This window comes from Colletotrichum truncatum (genome assembly GCF_014235925.2).
Source record: "Colletotrichum truncatum strain CMES1059 chromosome Unknown Contig_0003, whole genome shotgun sequence".
Taxonomy (NCBI): Eukaryota; Fungi; Ascomycota; class Sordariomycetes; order Glomerellales; family Glomerellaceae; genus Colletotrichum; species Colletotrichum truncatum.
The window spans coordinates 6,545,776-6,566,261 of NW_027222400.1; the positions used below are offsets into that span (position 1 = coordinate 6,545,776).

At 56.9% G+C, this 20,486-nt stretch overlaps 1 protein-coding gene across 1 annotated transcript in view; it reads right to left on the minus strand.

Annotated features, from left to right (window-relative positions):
• CTRU02_206706 (UbiD family decarboxylase) overlaps positions 1-18,365 on the minus strand; it is a gene marked incomplete at both ends in the record, with an annotated part of 30,529 nt that extends 12,164 nt beyond the window's left edge. The window contains 3 exons of the mRNA XM_070204759.1: positions 1-17,514; positions 17,788-18,014; positions 18,079-18,365. The exon at positions 1-17,514 is cut by the window's left edge and continues 12,164 nt beyond it. Coding sequence (XP_070061863.1) covers positions 1-17,514; positions 17,788-18,014; positions 18,079-18,365 — 18,028 coding nt within the window. The remainder of the gene's footprint in view (positions 17,515-17,787; positions 18,015-18,078) is intronic.
• Positions 18,366-20,486: the final 2,121 nt, after the last annotated feature.

The following is a 20,486-nucleotide window of genomic DNA, read 5'->3' on the forward strand; positions in this document are numbered from 1 at the left end:
TCTGGAAAAGAACTGTTGCGATTCCGTCTGGACCAGCAGACAAAGTCGAAACAAGAGTGCCTGTGAATGTGCCCGGGACGCCAGTGACGACCGTCGTGTACGACGAGGCGGTGGCAGTAGGAATGGCAGTCTGGAAAAGGACTGTTGCAATTCCGTCTGGACCAGCTGGCAGGGTCGAAACCAAAGTGCCCGTGAAAGTACCAGGGACGCCAGTGACGACCGTCGTGTACGACGAGGCGGTGGCACTCGGGTTAGCAGTCTGGAAAAGGACTGTTGCGATTCCGTCTGGACCAGCTGGCAAAGTCGAAACGAGAGTGCCGGTGAATGTGCCAGGCACACCAGTGACGACCGTGGTGTAGGAAGATGCGGTAGTGGTAGGAATAGCCGTCTGAAGCAAGACCGTGGCGATTCCACCGGGACCAGCGGGAAGTGTCGAAACCAGAGTGCCTGTGAATGTGCCAGGGACGCCAGTGATAACGGTAGTGTACGACGAGGCGGTGGCAGTAGGAATGGCAGTCTGGAAGAGGACTGTTGCGATACCATCTGGACCAGCTGGCAGAGTCGAAACCAAAGTGCCTGTGAATGTGCCCGGGACGCCAGTAATGACCGTCGTGTACGAAGAGGCGGTGGCACTCGGGTTAGCAGTCTGGAAAAGGACTGTTGCGATTCCGTCTGGACCAGCTGGCAGAGTCGAAACCAAAGTGCCTGTGAATGTGCCCGGGACGCCAGTAATGACCGTCGTGTACGAAGAGGCGGTGGCACTCGGGTTAGCAGTCTGGAAAAGGACTGTTGCGATTCCGTCTGGACCAGCAGGCAAAGTCGAAACGAGAGTGCCGGTGAATGTGCCAGGAACACCAGTGACAATCGTGGTGTACGATGAGGCGGTAGCGGTGGGAATAGCCGTCTGAAGTAGAACGGTAGCGATTCCACCAGGGCCGGCAGGTACTGTCGATACCAGAGTGCCGGTAAATGTGCCAGGGACGCCTGTAACAACCGTAGTATATGAAGATGCCGTTGCACTTGAAATGGCAGTTTGGAACAGGACAGTGGCAATGCCATCTGGACCAGCCGCCAAAGTAGAAACAAGCGTGCCGATAAAGTTGCCAGGCACACCAGTGACAACCGTGGTGTACGACGAGGCGGTAGCAGTAGGGATGGCAGTTTGGAACAGAATAGTAACAATGCCGTCAAGACCAGCTGCCAAGGTAGATACAAGAGTACCAACGAAGTTACCAGGTACACCAGTGACAACAGTGGTGTAGGAAGAGGCGGTGATAGTGGGAATAGCCGTCTGAAGGAGAACGGTAGCGATTCCTCCGAGACCAGCAGGCAGAGTGGATACCAAAGTGCCGGTGAAAGTACCTGGGACGCCAGTAACAACCGTGGTGTATGAAGAGGCGGTAGCGGTGGGGTTGGCAGTTTGGAAGAGTACTGTTGCGATTCCGTCTGGACCAGCAGGCAAAGTTGAAACCAGAGTGCCTGTGAATGTGCCAGGCACACCAGTGACAACCGTCGTATAGGACGAAGCGGTAGCGGTGGGAATGGCAGTTTGGAACAGGACAGTAGCAATGCCGTCAGGGCCAGCTGCTAAAGTAGAGACCTGTGTACCGATAAAGTTGCCAGGCACACCAGTGACAACCGTGGTGTAAGAAGAGGCTGTAGCAGTAGGGATAGCCGTCTGAAGTAGAACTGTGGCGATTCCGCCGGGGCCGGCGGGCAACGTCGATACCAGAGTGCCAGTGAATGTGCCAGGAACGCCTGTAACAACCGTCGTGTACGAAGAGGCTGTGGTAGTAGGAATGGCAGTTTGGAAGAGAACAGTAGCAATGCCATCTGGACCGGCAGCAAGAGTAGAAACAAGAGTACCGATGAAGTTACCAGGCACACCAGTGACAACGGTAGTATAGGAAGAGGCTGTGGCAGTAGGAATTGCCGTCTGAAGCAAGACCGTGGCAATTCCACCGGGACCGGCTGGCAGAGTAGATACTAGGGTGCCGGTGAAAGTACCAGGGACGCCAGTAACAACCGTGGTGTACGAAGAGGCCGTTGCACTTGAAATGGCAGTCTGGAACAGTATAGTGGCAACGCCATCTGGGCCGGCAGCAAGAGTGGAAACAAGTGTACCAATGAAGTTGCCCGGCACACCGGTGACAACCGTGGTGTACGACGAGGCTGTGGCGGTAGGGTTGCCAGTTTGGAAGAGAACTGTTGCGATTCCGTCTGGACCAGCAGGCAAAGTCGAAACGAGAGTGCCGGTGAATGTGCCAGGCACACCAGTGACAACGGTGGTGTAGGAAGAGGCGGTAATGGTAGGAATAGCCGTCTGAAGCAAGACTGTAGCGATTCCGCCGGGGCCAGCAGGCAGAGTCGATACCAAAGTGCCGGTGAAAGTACCTGGGACGCCAGTAACAACCGTGGTGTATGAAGAGGCGGTAGCGGTGGGGTTGGCAGTTTGGAAGAGTACTGTTGCGATTCCGTCTGGACCAGCAGGCAAAGTTGAAACCAGAGTGCCTGTGAAAGTACCAGGGACACCAGTGACAACCGTCGTATAGGACGAAGCGGTAGCGGTGGGAATGGCAGTTTGGAACAGGACAGTAGCAATGCCGTCAGGGCCAGCTGCTAAAGTAGAGACCTGTGTACCGATAAAGTTGCCAGGCACACCAGTGACAACCGTGGTGTAAGAAGAGGCTGTAGCAGTAGGGATAGCCGTCTGAAGTAGAACTGTGGCGATTCCGCCGGGGCCGGCGGGCAACGTCGATACCAGAGTGCCAGTGAATGTGCCAGGAACGCCTGTAACAACCGTCGTGTACGAAGAGGCTGTGGTAGTAGGAATGGCAGTTTGGAAGAGAACAGTAGCAATGCCATCTGGACCGGCAGCAAGAGTAGAAACAAGAGTACCGATGAAGTTACCAGGCACACCAGTGACAACGGTAGTATAGGAAGAGGCTGTGGCAGTAGGAATTGCCGTCTGAAGCAAGACCGTGGCAATTCCACCGGGACCGGCTGGCAGAGTAGATACTAGGGTGCCGGTGAAAGTACCAGGGACGCCAGTAACAACCGTGGTGTACGAAGAGGCCGTTGCACTTGAAATGGCAGTCTGGAACAGTATAGTGGCAACGCCATCTGGGCCGGCAGCAAGAGTGGAAACAAGTGTACCAATGAAGTTGCCCGGCACACCGGTGACAACCGTGGTGTACGACGAGGCTGTGGCGGTAGGGTTGCCAGTTTGGAAGAGAACTGTTGCGATTCCGTCTGGACCAGCAGGCAAAGTCGAAACGAGAGTGCCGGTGAATGTGCCAGGCACACCAGTGACAACGGTGGTGTAGGAAGAGGCGGTAATGGTAGGAATAGCCGTCTGAAGCAAGACTGTAGCGATTCCGCCGGGGCCAGCAGGCAGAGTCGATACCAAAGTGCCGGTGAAAGTACCTGGGACGCCAGTAACAACCGTGGTGTATGAAGAGGCGGTAGCGGTGGGGTTGGCAGTTTGGAAGAGTACTGTTGCGATTCCGTCTGGACCAGCAGGCAAAGTTGAAACCAGAGTGCCTGTGAATGTGCCAGGCACGCCAGTGACGACCGTCGTGTACGAAGAGGCGGTAGCGGTGGGAACGGCGGTTTGGAACAGAACAGTGGCAATGCCATCAGGGCCAGCCGCAAGGGTGGAAACAAGAGTACCGATAAAGTTGCCAGGAACACCAGTGACAACCGTAGTATATGACGACACTGAGGCAGTTGGAACAGCTGTTTGGAGTAGAACCGTGGCAATTCCACCGGGGCCGGCAGGGAGAGTGGTTACCAGAGTGCCGGTAAATGTGCCAGGAACGCCTGTAACAACCGTAGTATATGAAGATGCCGTTGCACTTGAAATGGCAGTTTGGAACAGGACAGTGGCAATGCCATCTGGACCAGCCGCCAAAGTAGAAACAAGCGTGCCGATAAAGTTGCCAGGCACACCAGTGACAACCGTCGTGTACGAAGAGGCGGTGGCACTCGGGTTAGCAGTCTGGAAAAGGACTGTTGCGATTCCGTCTGGACCAGCAGGCAAAGTCGAAACGAGAGTGCCGGTGAATGTGCCAGGCACGCCAGTGACGACCGTCGTGTACGAAGAGGCGGTAGCGGTGGGAACGGCGGTTTGGAACAGAACAGTGGCAATGCCATCAGGGCCAGCCGCAAGGGTGGAAACAAGAGTACCGATAAAGTTGCCAGGAACACCAGTGACAACGGTGGTATAGGAAGAGGCGGTAATGGTAGGAATAGCCGTCTGAAGCAAGACTGTAGCGATTCCGCCGGGGCCGGCTGGCAAAGTGGATACCAGAGTGCCGGTAAATGTACCAGGGACGCCAGTCACAACCGTCGTGTACGACGAGGCGGTGGCAGTAGGAATGGCAGTTTGGAAAAGGACTGTTGCGATTCCGTCTGGACCAGCTGGCAACGTCGAAACCAAAGTGCCGGTGAACGTGCCAGGGACGCCAGTGACGACCGTCGTGTACGACGAGGCGGTGGCACTCGTGTTAGCAGTCTGGAAAAGGACTGTTGCGATTCCGTCTGGGCCAGCTGGCAGAGTCGAAACCAAAGTGCCGGTGAACGTGCCAGGGACACCAGTGACGACCGTAGTGTATGAAGAGGCGGTAGCGATAGGAATGGCAGTCTGGAGCAGAACGGTTGCGATTCCGTCTGGACCAGCTGGCAACGTCGAAACCAAAGTGCCCGTGAAAGTACCAGGGACGCCAGTGACGACCGTCGTGTACGACGAGGCGGTGGCAGTAGGAATGGCAGTCTGGAAGAGGACTGTTGCGATACCATCTGGGCCAGCAGGTAGTGTCGATACCAAAGTGCCGGTGAAAGTACCAGGGACGCCAGTGACGACCGTAGTGTACGACGAGGCGGTGGCAGTAGGAATGGCAGTCTGGAAAAGGACTGTTGCGATTCCGTCTGGACCAGCTGGCAGAGTCGAAACGAGAGTGCCTGTGAAAGTACCAGGGACGCCAGTGACGACCGTCGTGTACGACGAGGCGGTGGCAGTAGGAATGGCAGTCTGGAAGAGGACTGTTGCGATTCCGTCTGGACCAGCTGGCAGAGTCGAAACGAGAGTGCCTGTGAATGTGCCCGGGACGCCAGTGACGACCGTCGTGTACGAAGAGGCGGTAGCGGTTGGAATGGCGGTTTGGAACAGAATAGTAACAATGCCGTCAAGACCAGCCGCCAAGGTAGATACAAGAGTACCAATGAAGTTGCCAGGAACACCAGTGACAACCGTCGTGTATGAGGAGGCTGTGGCAGTGGGGTTTGCGGTCTGGAAAAGAACTGTTGCGATACCATCAGGACCAGCTGGCAGAGTCGAAACGAGAGTGCCTGTGAATGTGCCCGGGACGCCAGTGACGACCGTCGTGTACGAAGAGGCGGTGGCACCCGGGTTGGCAGTCTGGAAAAGCACTGTTGCGATTCCGTCTGGACCAGCTGGCAACGTCGAAACCAAAGTGCCTGTGAACGTGCCAGGGACGCCAGTGACGACCGTCGTGTACGACGAGGCGGTGGCAGTAGGAATGGCAGTTTGGAAAAGGACTGTTGCGATTCCGTCTGGACCAGCTGGCAACGTCGAAACCAAAGTGCCTGTGAACGTGCCAGGGACGCCAGTGACGACCGTCGTGTACGAAGAGGCGGTAGCGGTGGGAATAGCGGTTTGGAACAGAACGGTTGCAATACCGTCAGGACCAGCAGGCAGAGTCGATACCAGAGTGCCGGTGAAAGTACCAGGGACACCAGTAACGACCGTCGTGTACGACGAGGCGGTGGCAGTAGGAATGGCAGTCTGGAAGAGGACTGTTGCGATACCATCTGGGCCAGCAGGTAATGTCGATACCAAAGTGCCCGTGAAAGTACCAGGGACGCCAGTGACGACCGTCGTGTACGAAGAGGCGGTAGCACTCGGGTTGGCAGTCTGGAAAAGGACTGTTGCGATTCCGTCTGGACCAGCTGGCAACGTCGAAACCAAAGTGCCGGTGAACGTGCCAGGGACACCAGTGACGACCGTAGTGTATGAAGAGGCGGTAGCGATAGGAATGGCAGTCTGGAGCAGAACGGTTGCGATTCCGTCTGGACCAGCTGGCAACGTCGAAACCAAAGTGCCCGTGAAAGTACCAGGGACGCCAGTGACGACCGTCGTGTACGACGAGGCGGTGGCAGTAGGAATGGCAGTCTGGAAAAGGACTGTTGCGATTCCGTCTGGACCAGCTGGCAACGTCGAAACCAAAGTGCCGGTGAACGTGCCAGGGACGCCAGTGACGACCGTCGTGTACGACGAGGCGGTGGCACTCGTGTTAGCAGTCTGGAAAAGGACTGTTGCGATTCCGTCTGGACCAGCTGGCAACGTCGAAACCAAAGTGCCGGTGAACGTGCCAGGGACGCCAGTGACGACCGTCGTGTACGAAGAGGCGGTGGCACTCGGGTTAGCAGTCTGGAAAAGGACTGTTGCGATACCATCTGGGCCAGCAGGTAATGTCGATACCAAAGTGCCCGTGAAAGTACCAGGGACGCCAGTGACGACCGTCGTGTACGAAGAGGCGGTAGCACTCGGGTTGGCAGTCTGGAAAAGGACTGTTGCGATTCCGTCTGGACCAGCTGGCAACGTCGAAACCAAAGTGCCGGTGAACGTGCCAGGGACGCCAGTGACGACCGTCGTGTACGACGAGGCGGTGGCACTCGTGTTAGCAGTCTGGAAAAGGACTGTTGCGATTCCGTCTGGACCAGCTGGCAGAGTCGAAACCAAAGTGCCCGTGAAAGTACCAGGGACGCCAGTGACGACCGTCGTGTACGACGAGGCGGTGGCAGTAGGAATGGCAGTCTGGAAGAGGACTGTTGCGATACCATCTGGGCCAGCAGGTAGTGTCGATACCAAAGTGCCCGTGAAAGTACCAGGGACGCCAGTGACGACCGTAGTGTACGACGAGGCGGTGGCAGTAGGAATGGCAGTCTGGAAAAGCACTGTTGCGATTCCGTCTGGACCAGCTGGCAACGTCGAAACCAAAGTGCCTGTGAATGTGCCCGGGACGCCAGTGACGACCGTCGTGTACGACGAGGCGGTGGCACTCGTGTTAGCAGTCTGGAAAAGCACTGTTGCGATTCCGTCTGGACCAGCTGGCAGAGTCGAAACCAAAGTGCCCGTGAAAGTACCAGGGACGCCAGTGACGACCGTCGTGTACGACGAGGCGGTGGCAGTAGGAATGGCAGTCTGGAAGAGGACTGTTGCGATACCATCTGGGCCAGCAGGTAGTGTCGATACCAAAGTGCCCGTGAAAGTACCAGGGACGCCAGTGACGACCGTAGTGTACGACGAGGCGGTGGCAGTAGGAATGGCAGTCTGGAAAAGCACTGTTGCGATTCCGTCTGGACCAGCTGGCAACGTCGAAACCAAAGTGCCTGTGAATGTGCCCGGGACGCCAGTGACGACCGTCGTGTACGACGAGGCGGTGGCACTCGTGTTAGCAGTCTGGAAAAGCACTGTTGCGATTCCGTCTGGACCAGCTGGCAGAGTCGAAACCAAAGTGCCCGTGAAAGTACCAGGGACGCCAGTGACGACCGTCGTGTACGACGAGGCGGTGGCAGTAGGAATGGCAGTCTGGAAGAGGACTGTTGCGATACCATCTGGGCCAGCAGGTAGTGTCGATACCAAAGTGCCCGTGAAAGTACCAGGGACGCCAGTGACGACCGTAGTGTACGACGAGGCGGTGGCAGTAGGAATGGCAGTCTGGAAAAGGACTGTTGCGATTCCGTCTGGACCAGCTGGCAGAGTCGAAACCAAAGTGCCTGTGAATGTGCCCGGGACGCCAGTGACGACCGTCGTGTACGAAGAGGCGGTGGCACCCGGGTTGGCAGTCTGGAAAAGCACTGTTGCGATTCCGTCTGGACCAGCTGGCAACGTCGAAACCAAAGTGCCTGTGAACGTGCCAGGGACGCCAGTGACGACCGTCGTGTACGACGAGGCGGTGGCAGTAGGAATGGCAGTTTGGAAAAGGACTGTTGCGATTCCGTCTGGACCAGCTGGCAGAGTCGAAACCAAAGTGCCTGTGAACGTGCCAGGGACGCCAGTGACGACCGTCGTGTACGAAGAGGCGGTAGCGGTGGGAATAGCGGTTTGGAACAGAACGGTTGCAATACCGTCAGGACCAGCAGGCAGAGTCGAAACGAGAGTGCCGGTGAAAGTACCAGGGACACCAGTAACGACCGTCGTGTACGACGAGGCGGTGGCAGTAGGAATGGCAGTCTGGAAGAGGACTGTTGCGATACCATCTGGGCCAGCAGGTAGTGTCGATACCAAAGTGCCCGTGAAAGTACCAGGGACGCCAGTGACGACCGTAGTGTATGAGGAGGCGGTAGCACTCGGGTTGGCAGTCTGGAAAAGGACTGTTGCGATTCCGTCTGGACCAGCTGGCAGGGTCGAAACCAAAGTGCCCGTGAAAGTACCAGGGACGCCAGTGACGACCGTCGTGTACGACGAGGCGGTGGCACTCGGGTTAGCAGTCTGGAAAAGCACTGTTGCGATTCCGTCTGGACCAGCTGGCAACGTCGAAACCAGAGTGCCTGTGAATGTGCCCGGGACGCCAGTGACGACCGTCGTGTACGAAGAGGCGGTGGCACCCGGGTTGGCAGTCTGGAAAAGCACTGTTGCGATTCCGTCTGGACCAGCTGGCAACGTCGAAACCAAAGTGCCTGTGAACGTGCCAGGGACGCCAGTGACGACCGTCGTGTACGAAGAGGCGGTAGCGGTGGGAATAGCGGTTTGGAACAGAACGGTTGCAATACCGTCAGGACCAGCAGGCAGAGTCGATACCAGAGTGCCGGTGAAAGTACCAGGGACACCAGTAACGACTGTCGTGTACGAAGAGGCTGTGGCAGTTGGTATTGTTGGTGTGATAATTGTATCTGGAACCTGGATAATGACTGTTTGTATGCCATCTGGTCCAATTGGTAAGGTTGATGTTATCCGTGCTGTTAATCCGCGTACTGTAGAGGTAGCTATAAATGCTCTTCTAGCAGCTGCTACAAGAATTGTATAGGGATCGCCTGGTCGGCCAGGTGGTATTGTTGAGGTAGTAAATGATGAACCGTCGATATACGTTGTGTATCTTACATAGGTCGTCCCGCCTGATACAATGAGACTATCTGTAGCGGAGGCAATGTTAGTAGTTGGAACTTGCACAAGTACGGTGCCGGGCAGTCCAGAGGCAGGTGGTGCCAGTGTCTGGTAGGCAGTGACTGATCCGTCATATCCAGTCGTCAATGTAACATAAGATGCAGTCTCAGAGGGTATAATAGATGTGCCGGTAATTGGAATGTAAACTACAGTTGAGGCAGGTTCGCCATTAGGACCGAGCGGGAAAGTGGTGGTGAGAGTGGCCGAACCGCCGTAGGTAGTAGTAAAAACATTTGCCAGAGGTCCAGAGCCACTGGGAACGTAAACAACTGTTGACGCAGGTTCGCCGTTGGGTCCGACAGGGAATGTGCTGGTGAGAGTGACAGAGCCGCCATATGTAGCGGTAACGGGACCGGCAGCCTGGCTAGGGACGTAGACGACCGTAGAAGCTGGTTCACCGTTGGGACCGACGGGGAAAGTGCTGGTAAGAGTGACCGAACCACCGTAGGTAGCAGTAACAGGACCGGCGGCCTGGCTAGGAACATAGACGACAGTGGAAGCCGGCTCGCCGTTGGATCCGACGGGGAAAGTGCTGGTGCGAGTGACCGAACCACCGTATGTGGCAGTGAAGACATTGGCCAGAGGTACGGAGCCACTGGGAACATAAACCACAGTAGAAGCAGGTTCACCATTAGGTCCGACAGGGAATGTGCTGGTAAGAGTGACCGAGCCGCCATAAGTGGCAGTGACAGGCCCGGCGGCCTGGCTGGGAACATAGACGATAGTGGAAGCTGGCTCGCCGTTGGGTCCGACAGGGAAAGTGCTGGTAAGAGTGACCGAACCACCGTAGGTAGCAGTAACAGGACCGGCGGCCTGACTAGGAACGTAAACAACCGTAGAAGCAGGTTCGCCGTTAGGTCCGACAGGGAATGTGCTGGTGAGAGTGACAGAGCCACCATAAGTGGCAGTGACGGGACCGGCAGCCTGACTGGGAACGTAAACAACTGTTGACGCTGGCTCGCCGTTGGGTCCGACGGGGAAAGTGCTCGTGCGAGTGACCGAACCGCCGTAAGTGGCAGTGACGGGACCAGCAGCCTGGCTGGGGACGTAGACGACAGTAGAAGCAGGTTCGCCGTTCGGTCCGACGGGGAAAGTACTGGTGAGAGTGACCGAACCGCCATAGGTAGCAGTGATGACGTTAGCCAGAGGTCCAGAGCTACTAGGAACATAAACCACTGTGGAAGCAGGTTCGCCGTTAGGACCGACGGGGAAAGTGCTAGTGAGAGTAACTGAGCCGCTATATGTAGCGGTAACGGGACCGACAGCCTGGCTAGGGACGTAGACGACAGTGGAAGCTGGTTCACCGTTGGGACCAACGGGGAAAGTGCTAGTGAGAGTAACTGAGCCGCCATATGTAGCGGTAACGGGACCGGCAGCCTGGCTAGGGACGTAGACGACAGTGGAAGCTGGTTCACCGTTGGGACCGACAGGGAATGTGCTGGTAAGAGTGACCGAGCCGCCATAAGTGGCAGTGACGGGACCGGCAGCCTGGCTGGGCACGTAGACGACAGTAGAAGCTGGCTCGCCGTTGGGTCCGACCGGGAAAGTGCTCGTGAGAGTGACCGAACCACCATAAGTGGCAGTGAAGACATTAGCCTGAGGTCCAGAGCCACTAGGAACATATACCACTGTGGAAGCAGGTTCGCCGTTAGGACCGACGGGGAAAGTGCTAGTGAGAGTAACTGAGCCGCCATATGTAGCGGTAACGGGACCAGCCGCCTGACTAGGAACGTAAACGACCGTAGAAGCTGGCTCGCCGTTGGGTCCAGCGGGGAAAGTACTGGTGCGAGTGACTGAACCGCCATAGGTAGCGGTAACGACATTAGGCAAAGGTCCGGAGCCACTAGGAACGTAGACGACTGTTGACGCAGGCTCGCCGTTGGGTCCAACGGGGAATGTGCTGGTGAGAGTGACTGAACCGCCATAGGTGGCAGTGACGGGACCGGCAGCCTGACTAGGAACATAGACGACAGTAGATGCCGGCTCGCCGTTGGGTCCGACAGGGAAAGTGCTCGTGAGAGTGACCGAACCACCATAAGTGGCAGTGAAGACATTAGCCTGAGGTCCAGAGCCACTAGGAACATATACCACTGTTGACGCTGGCTCGCCGTTGGGTCCGACCGGGAAAGTGCTGGTGAGAGTGACCGAACCGCCGTAAGTGGCAGTGACGGGGCCAGCAGCCTGGCTGGGGACGTAAACGACGGTAGAAGCTGGCTCGCCGTTGGGTCCGACGGGGAAAGTGCTCGTGCGAGTGACCGAACCACCGTAGGTAGCAGTAACAGGACCGGCGGCCTGGCTAGGAACATAGACGACAGTGGAAGCTGGCTCGCCATTGGGTCCGACGGGGAAAGTGCTGGTGAGAGTAACTGAGCCGCCATATGTAGCGGTAACGGGACCAGCCGCCTGACTAGGAACGTAAACGACCGTAGAAGCTGGCTCGCCGTTGGGTCCGACCGGGAAAGTGCTGGTGAGAGTGACCGAACCGCCGTAAGTGGCAGTGACAGGACCAGCAGCCTGGCTGGGCACGTAGACGACAGTAGAAGCTGGCTCGCCGTTGGGTCCAGCGGGGAAAGTACTGGTGCGAGTGACTGAACCGCCATAGGTAGCGGTAAAAGCGTTGGCCAGAGGTCCAGAGCCACTAGGAACGTAGACGACGGTAGAAGCTGGCTCGCCATTGGGTCCAGCGGGGAAAGTGCTCGTGAGAGTTACCGAACCGCCGTAAGTGGCAGTAACAGGACCAGCAGCCTGGCTGGGCACGTAGACGACAGTAGAAGCTGGCTCGCCGTTGGGTCCGACCGGGAAAGTGCTGGTGAGAGTGACCGAACCGCCGTAAGTGGCAGTGACGGGACCAGCCGCCTGACTAGGAACATAGACGACAGTAGATGCCGGCTCGCCGTTGGGTCCGACAGGGAAAGTGCTAGTACGTGTGACTGAGCCGCCATATGTAGCGGTAAAAACGTTAGCCAGAGGTCCGGAGCTACTAGGAACGTAAACTACTGTTGACGCAGGTTCGCCGTTGGGTCCGACGGGGAAAGTGCTGGTGAGAGTGACCGAACCGCCGTAAGTTGCGGTAACAGGCCCGGCAGCCTGACTAGGCACGTAGACGACAGTAGATGCCGGCTCGCCGTTGGGTCCGACAGGGAAAGTGCTCGTGAGAGTGACCGAACCACCATAAGTGGCAGTGAAGACATTAGCCTGAGGTCCAGAGCCACTAGGAACATATACCACTGTGGAAGCAGGTTCACCGTTGGGTCCGACAGGGAATGTGCTGGTACGTGTGACTAAGCCACCATATGTAGCGGTAACGGGACCGGCATCCTGGCTAGGCACGTAGACGACAGTAGAAGCTGGCTCGCCGTTGGGTCCAGCGGGGAAAGTACTGGTGCGAGTGACTGAACCGCCATAGGTAGCGGTAAAAACGTTGGCCAGAGGTCCGGAGCCACTAGGAACGTAAACCACTGTTGACGCAGGTTCGCCGTTGGGTCCGACGGGGAAAGTGCTGGTGAGAGTGACTGAGCCGCCATATGTAGCGGTAACGGGACCAGCAGCCTGGCTAGGAACATAGACGACAGTAGATGCCGGCTCGCCGTTGGGTCCGACCGGGAAAGTGCTAGTGAGAGTGACCGAACCGCCGTAAGTGGCAGTGACAGGACCAGCAGCCTGACTAGGAACATAGACGACAGTAGATGCCGGCTCGCCGTTGGGTCCGACAGGGAAAGTGCTGGTGCGAGTGACCGAACCGCCATAGGTAGCAGTGATGACGTTAGCCAGAGGTCCAGAGCTACTAGGAACATAAACCACTGTGGAAGCTGGCTCGCCGTTGGGACCGACGGGGAATGTGCTGGTACGTGTGACCGAACCGCCGTAAGTGGCAGTGACAGGACCGGCTGCCTGACTGGGGACGTAGACGACAGTGGAAGCTGGCTCGCCGTTGGGTCCGACTGGGAAAGTACTGGTAAGAGTGACTGAACCGCCATATGTGGCAGTGACAGGACCAGCCGCCTGGCTAGGAACGTAAACCACGGTGGAAGCTGGCTCACCATTAGGTCCGACGGGGAATGTGCTGGTGCGTGTGACTGAACCGCCATAGGTAGCGGTAAAAACGTTGGCCAGAGGTCCAGAGCCACTAGGAACGTAGACGACGGTAGAAGCTGGCTCGCCGTTGGGTCCAGCGGGGAAGGTGCTCGTGAGAGTTACCGAACCGCCGTAAGTGGCAGTAACAGGACCAGCAGCCTGACTAGGAACATAGACGACAGTAGATGCCGGCTCGCCGTTGGGTCCGACGGGGAAAGTGCTAGTACGTATGACCGATCCGCCGTAAGTAGCAGTGACTGGACCGGCAGCCTGGCTGGGGACGTAAACGACCGTAGAAGCTGGTTCACCGTTGGGACCGACGGGGAACGTGCTGGTACGTGTGACCGAACCGCCGTAAGTAGCAGTGACAGGACCGGCTGCCTGACTAGGAACGTAAACAACTGTTGACGCAGGTTCACCATTAGGTCCGACGGGGAAAGTACTGGTGAGAGTAACAGAGCCGCCATATGTAGCAGTCAAGACATTAGCCAAAGGTCCAGAGCCACTAGGAACATAAACCACTGTGGAAGCAGGTTCGCCGTTGGGACCGACGGGGAATGTGCTGGTACGTGTGACCGAACCGCCGTAAGTGGCAGTGACAGGACCGGCTGCCTGACTGGGGACGTAGACGACAGTGGAAGCAGGTTCGCCGTTAGGACCGACGGGGAAAGTGCTAGTGAGAGTAACTGAGCCGCCATATGTGGCAGTTACAGGACCAGCCGCCTGACTGGGGACGTAGACGACAGTGGAAGCTGGCTCGCCGTTGGGTCCGACTGGGAAAGTGCTGGTACGTGTGACTGAACCGCCATATGTGGCAGTCAAGACATTAGCCTGAGGTCCAGAGCCACTAGGAACATAAACCACTGTGGAAGCAGGTTCGCCGTTAGGACCGACAGGGAATGTGCTGGTGAGAGTGACAGAGCCACCATAAGTGGCAGTGACAGGACCAGCAGCCTGACTAGGAACATAGACGACAGTAGATGCCGGCTCGCCGTTGGGTCCGACAGGGAAAGTGCTGGTACGTGTGACCGAACCGCCATATGTTGATGTGACTGATGCGAAGACAGGAGCGGGCGTAATTGTTGGCGAAGGATTCTGCCCAACATTGGCTGTTCCGGTTGGGGAAAAGATAACAACCATGCCAATTGTCTCTGTCCCACTTGTCATGGGAACAGTCGTGGTGGAAAGCACGTTCGCAGCATATCCAGTCGTTCTAGTCACAAATCTCGCGAACCTAGGTGCGAATACGATGACCTGACCCGCGGACTGCCCACCACTAGGGGGAATCGTTGACGTGGATGTACCTGTGGAGTCCCATAACTGAGTCGTCGTAGCGAAGGGGACATTGGCAGGCTGAGTCGCCCCCCCAGGACCAGTCGGCGTCAGTATGACCAGAGTCGTCGGATCTCCGGCATTCGCTGGGTTAAGTGTGAGTGTCGATGTCGCTGATCCAGTGTACCCACTGATTAAAACAACAGGCGCGGGGCCGCCGGCAGCACCTCCAGTGGGCGTCTGGACAAGCACAGTGCCTGGATTGGCTCCCGATGGCTGGATAGTGACAGTAGTCGGCACGGCGCCATTGTATCCAGTTGTCGCCAGCACAAAGCCAGGCGGGACCACAGGAGGCGGCGCCGTGGGCGTCTGGACAAGAACAGTGCCGGGGTTGGCTCCCGACGGCGGGATAGTGACTGTGGTCGGCGCGACGCCGTTGAAACCGCTCGTTGCCAGAATGAAGCCGGGCGGAACAACAGGAGGAGGCGCCGTAGGCGTCTGGACGAGAACAGTGCCGGGGTTGGCTCCCGACGGCGGGATAGTGACTGTGGTCGGCGCGACGCCGTTGAACCCGCTCGTTGCCAGGATGAAGCCAGGCGGGACCACAGGAGGCGGCGCCGTGGGCGTCTGGACAAGAACAGTGCCGGGGTTGGCTCCCGACGGCGGGATAGTGACTGTGGTCGGCGCGACGCCGTTGAAACCAGTCGTTGCCAGCACGAAGCCAGGCGGAACCACAGGGGGCTGCGCAGTTGGCTGGGTTGCGCCTCCGGGGAAGAGAGGGGTTTGTATGACCACGGTACCAACGGTGTCGGCCCCAGCAGGCTGGAATGTGAGGCTGTTAGTGGTAGACCCGGTGTACCCTTGGGTGGTGGTTGTGAAAAGGACGGCCGGGGCAACGGGGCCGGGGGCCGTCGGGTTAACGAACGGAGTTTGAACGACCACGATACCAGAGCCACCTCCGGGGGGCTGCACGGTGATAGTAGTGGGAGCTGAGCCAGAGAAACCAACAGTGGTTGTTTCGAGAACGTTCACTGCCGGGGTCTGGCCCACACCAGCGCCTGGAGCAGCAGTCGGGGCGACAGTCGGTGTCTGGATAACAACAAGGCCGGGTTCAGTACCGGTTGGAAGGAAGATGACCGTGTTTGCGTTTGGTCCGCCCTGGGTCACAGTCAAGAATGAACCGAGGTTGACGTCACTGGGAACAGGAACCGGGCCGCCAACAGTGATGCCGGGGCCCAGCGGGATTCCTGGTGCCGGTGCACCGCCCTGTCCGGGAGGGTTGACTCCGGGTGCCGGGGGCGTAAACTGTGCTGCGGGCACTTGAACAAGAACCGTTCCTGTCGGGTTAGTACCTGAGGGAAACAAAACATTAGTCTGGGGCGCTGGCCCGTCGAACGGAGTTGTAACCGTCACGAACGGCACGCCAGGTGGCAAAACCAACGAACCACCAGCGGGAGGGGGACCTGCGTTAGTAGGGGCACCGCCGGGAGGGGAAACGGCAGCCGGCGGGCGAGTTTGCAAAACCACGACGGTACCATCACCCCCGGAACTCGCGGGAGGGATTGTGAAAATAAGAGGGTTGGGTCCGTCAATAAACCCTGAGGTCGTGGTGAGCTGGGCCGGAGCAACGGGGAAGACTGGCGTTTGCGCCGGTGAACCAGGCGTCTGGGGCGTCAAAACCAAGACAAGGTTGGGCGAGTCAGTTGCTCCGGGCTGTCCAGCTGGTGGTGTGAGAGAGATGGTCGTCGGGAATGGTACGGCTGCACCCTGTGTGACCGTGTTCAGTGGCTGGCCAGCGTTATTGCCTGTAGGTGCGAGTGCGTTCGACAATGGAGTAAGAACAACTACTTGTCCGGCTGTCTGATCTCCCACGGGCGGCAGAGTCACGGTCGTTGGAACAGAGCCATCATATCCGCTGGTGAGGGCTGGAAGTACTTGGCCAGGTATCGGACCTGCTGTCGGCGCGGGACCATTCGACTGACCAGGGACGTTAGGAGCGGTTCCCGGAGGTAAAGCCCCTGTCTCGGTGTATCCAACTGGGAGCTGCTGGACGATAGTAGCAAATTGGGCGTCTCCTGGTGACGTCAAAGTAAGAGTTTCAGGAACCGTGCCGTTGTAATTACCGCGAATCGTGAGAACCGAGGCTTCGAGGGCCTCGAGACCACTGGTTGCCGGATCATCGCCACCCAATCCAGGAGCAGCAATAACGGTTGCTGGTTGCGATGGTGGTGTACCAGGTGCCACAGGCAAAGTGATTCTCGCTCCACTACCGGGAACAGCAAGTGCGTCCCAAGTTACAAAATCAGTCGGTGAAGCTGCCTGCGCTGTCTGGATGATGATGGTTCCCAATGATGGGTTCCTCGAGGGCAGAACCGTAAGCGTAACCGGGATCGACCCAGTGATGCCTCCAGAGGTAATGGTCGTGAAGGGACCATTGAAGACGCTCTCGGCCGGTTGGATGACAACTGTTCCCGTCCTGTCAGTTCCCTGGGGAGGCACCGTAAAAGTCACTGGTTGGGGGCCATTGTTTCCATTGGCCGTGACGGTCGTGTATGGTCCTGCAAATGCGGCGGGGTCTGGTGTCTGTACGAGAACTGTGTGCGGGCCAGCTTGTCGTGCAAAAAGGACGTTTAGTATGCCGTTTCGGGGGGGGACCGTAACAGTTGCTGGACTGCTTCCCTGACCACCACCAACAGTGACGGTTGTGAACGGTCCTGCAGCCGGTCCGGTGTAGCCATCTGTCGTTTGCACGATGACGGTACCGGTGCTCCCCTCCGGGGCTGGGATCGAAAGCGTGGTCACTGCGGGTCCAGGGATGGTAATGGTCGTGAATATTTTTGCGTAGACGGCGAGAGGAGTCTGGACGATGACAGCACCCGCATTTCCGGTACCAGTCGGAACCAGCGTGTAAGTGGTTGCCCTAGCGATTCCCTGTACTCCAATTGTGGTTGTGGCTAGTGTCACCAGGAGATCTATGTCTCCTGCAGGAGTCTCAATAATCTCCAGAAACTGCCCACTACGATCGACTCCCGCCGCTATGCCGTCGCCAGGCATGGTAATAGGGAAAGGGTTGTATCCGACGTGTCCCATGACGGTGATGGTATTCCATCGGCCCGTAACTGTAATCTCAAACCTGTCCAAAGTCTGAATGAAGACTGTGCCATCGGCTCCAGATGTGACGGTCAGGTTTCTGGGCACCCGATCAGCCCCGCCAACCGTAATGGTGGTGAAAGGCCCGGCGGGTACTGGCGGGCCATTAGCAGTTGGCAAAATCGTCACGGGAATCGATGCTGGGCTGGCCGGTGTTGGCCCCGGAGGGGGAGATAGGCCGGTCAAAGCTAGAGGAGTGAACACCAGGTAGGTACCAACGCCATCCGGGCCTGTCGGAAGCACGGTGATGGTGCTCGGTAATGACCCAGAGTGTCCACCCTTCGTGATCGTAACGTAGGCATTGGGAAGTATTGAGTCATTCTCGATGATTCTACAAAAGTCAGCTGGTTGGTTGCTTATTGAAAGCTACAGGCTTATTAAGACGACAAACTAACCTCGTTACCCGGGAAGACAAGGTGCCCAGCCTATCGAATTCAGTGACGAGAGTGACCGGCGCATTGGTGATTGTGAGTGTCAATCCATCATCGAGGACCAAAACGGTATTGGCAGGCAGAAAGGCGCTGATGTAGATGGGTCGGCGCACGACGAACTGGACAGGTTGAACTTCCACCGAGGTGATGCCGGCAGTACACATAGGATTGTCTGGAAACTGCGGCAGTCCAGATGCGAGCCAGTACTGACTGGCGGCAGCCAGCAGGCTTACCGCTGTGAATAGCTTCATTCTGATAGAGTATTATGATTAGTGATGCGTGAATCCAGCACAAACAAAAGTCTCGGGGCCACCCAAGACACTTGGTCTTGAAGCCGTGCGGCAGCAGGCTGCTGTGTCGATTCGCGTCCTCGATATTAGTGATTAAAAAGTTGATATTATTCGGAGAGGAGTGTATTCCAATTTTGTTGAAAGGATGCGCTGTAGCTATCGAGCAGTCCCTAGCATCTCGTGATGAGAGACGGGAGATGTATTGGCGAAGAGCTGGAGGACAAACGGCCTTGGAACAAATAATTATTAAGGTTCAATATTGATGACGCTTCGGATTCTTTTTTTTTTTTTCTCTTCTTCAATGGAAAGACAACGCTCCAATGCGTCCGTTGCCGTGGCACTGTTGCGTGACTGGCGAGCGGAATGAGGCTGGTGGGTGAGGAATGTCGTCCTTTGCGGAAACTCGAGGTCCTGTCTTCAGCCCTGGCGCATTCCGAATCTCTCACACTGCCTACAACAGAAGCATTAACTTGCACTCAAAGATTCATGACCCCCAGGGTTACTATGAAGAGTAAAAAAAGGAAACCTAGGGGGGCAAAGGGGATCGGTTGAGAAGCGGGGAGTCAGGAACCCGTGGCGAGATCTGAATGCAAAGGCCGATCTTTCTTTGCCAATGGCAAAAGAAGATTGAGGATGCTTACTCAACGACACGCATGAGTGTTTTCCTCCCGACTTCATGGCCACCTCCATGGTGACTCGTCCTTGTCACTTGATACTCTTTCCGGCCAAATACACCAACCCTTTCCTGCTGAGCCGTCTCGGCCCTCTTCGCAATCTAAGACAAGTCCGTCAACCCGTGAGATAGCTAGAGCGGAATCGGGGAGGGTACGGATTGCAGCCTTCATCACAATCCATGGGTGAGTAATTTGCGATCTGCAACTTTGACAATCTCATTGTTAACGTCTTTGGCGAGTGCCAATCTGCCCCCGAAGGCATGTAGAATGATATTGGGCCTCTCCGATCCAAGGATCATTACGGGCGCCCCGCGAATGACGGTTGAATCCGTTGGGATGGCAACACGACATGATTGACATGGAGAGATTGTATTGGATGAGGACTTATTTCCGTGCCTCGAACGAATTCCAATTCGTCAATACTCCCCCTACAAGAGCAAAACCAGTCGACAACTCTTGGCCGGAAGCGGTTCTTGAGAAGCTTGACGCGACAAATAAAGTGGAGGAGCTGATGGATAATCGTTCCAAACGCGTCCAGACTCCACTCAATAGGCGTCGCTGCATGTGGGCCGTTACTGGCTGGAGGGTGTGGCGTTCGCTTCTTGTCATCGGCGAACCCCTGATTAGCGCCGACTCCCACATCCAGACCATCACCACTATATACCGAAAGCAACAGCTTCGATACGGGGAGCTGCGAGCTTGTGGCCTTGGCCTAGTTCAAATAAAGCACGCTAGCATCGGCAACTCGGATTGGGGGTGGGTGGGGGTGGTTTGCCCATGTAGATCTAGCCGCAACAGTGTCTGGCTGAGTCCCATTAGCCACCCCAGAGTCCAGGCCCTTGAACTTCCCATCTCACCGTTCCCACGACACCACTCACGGCCGGCTGCCATCTCTTTTTTTCCCTATTTTCCATTGGTCGGAGGCGGTAGGCTTGGCCGAGGTGAGATGCCCGTGGAGGCCTATGTAGCCCTACCTAATGGCTCGAGTTGTCGCCGCACCCGGACGAGGCTTTGGCCTAGCCCCGGAGAAGGGACGCTCCAATGTCCTACGTGATCACGATCGTGGGGCCCTTGGTCTTGTTCATGTCGCTTTCAGTTCTGCATCTGCAAAATCCGCTCACACTGAACCCCCTTCTCGCTTTGTACTTGTTACTCTTCCGGCCCGGAGCCAGTGTCGGCGTCTACCCGACGTGACTTGTGGACATTTGAGTTGGCGCCCCTTGTGATATGACGTCCGGAGATGGACGTCACCGACAAGCGAGGCCTTGTCGAGGCACTAGAGTTAGAACACGACACGAGTTGGAGTCCATGTTATATTCGTACTGATATAGAGTTTATCCGCATTCCTTCGTAAGGCTTCCAATCTCGCTCAACTCCTGCGACAGTGGGATGCGACACGGCATTGATC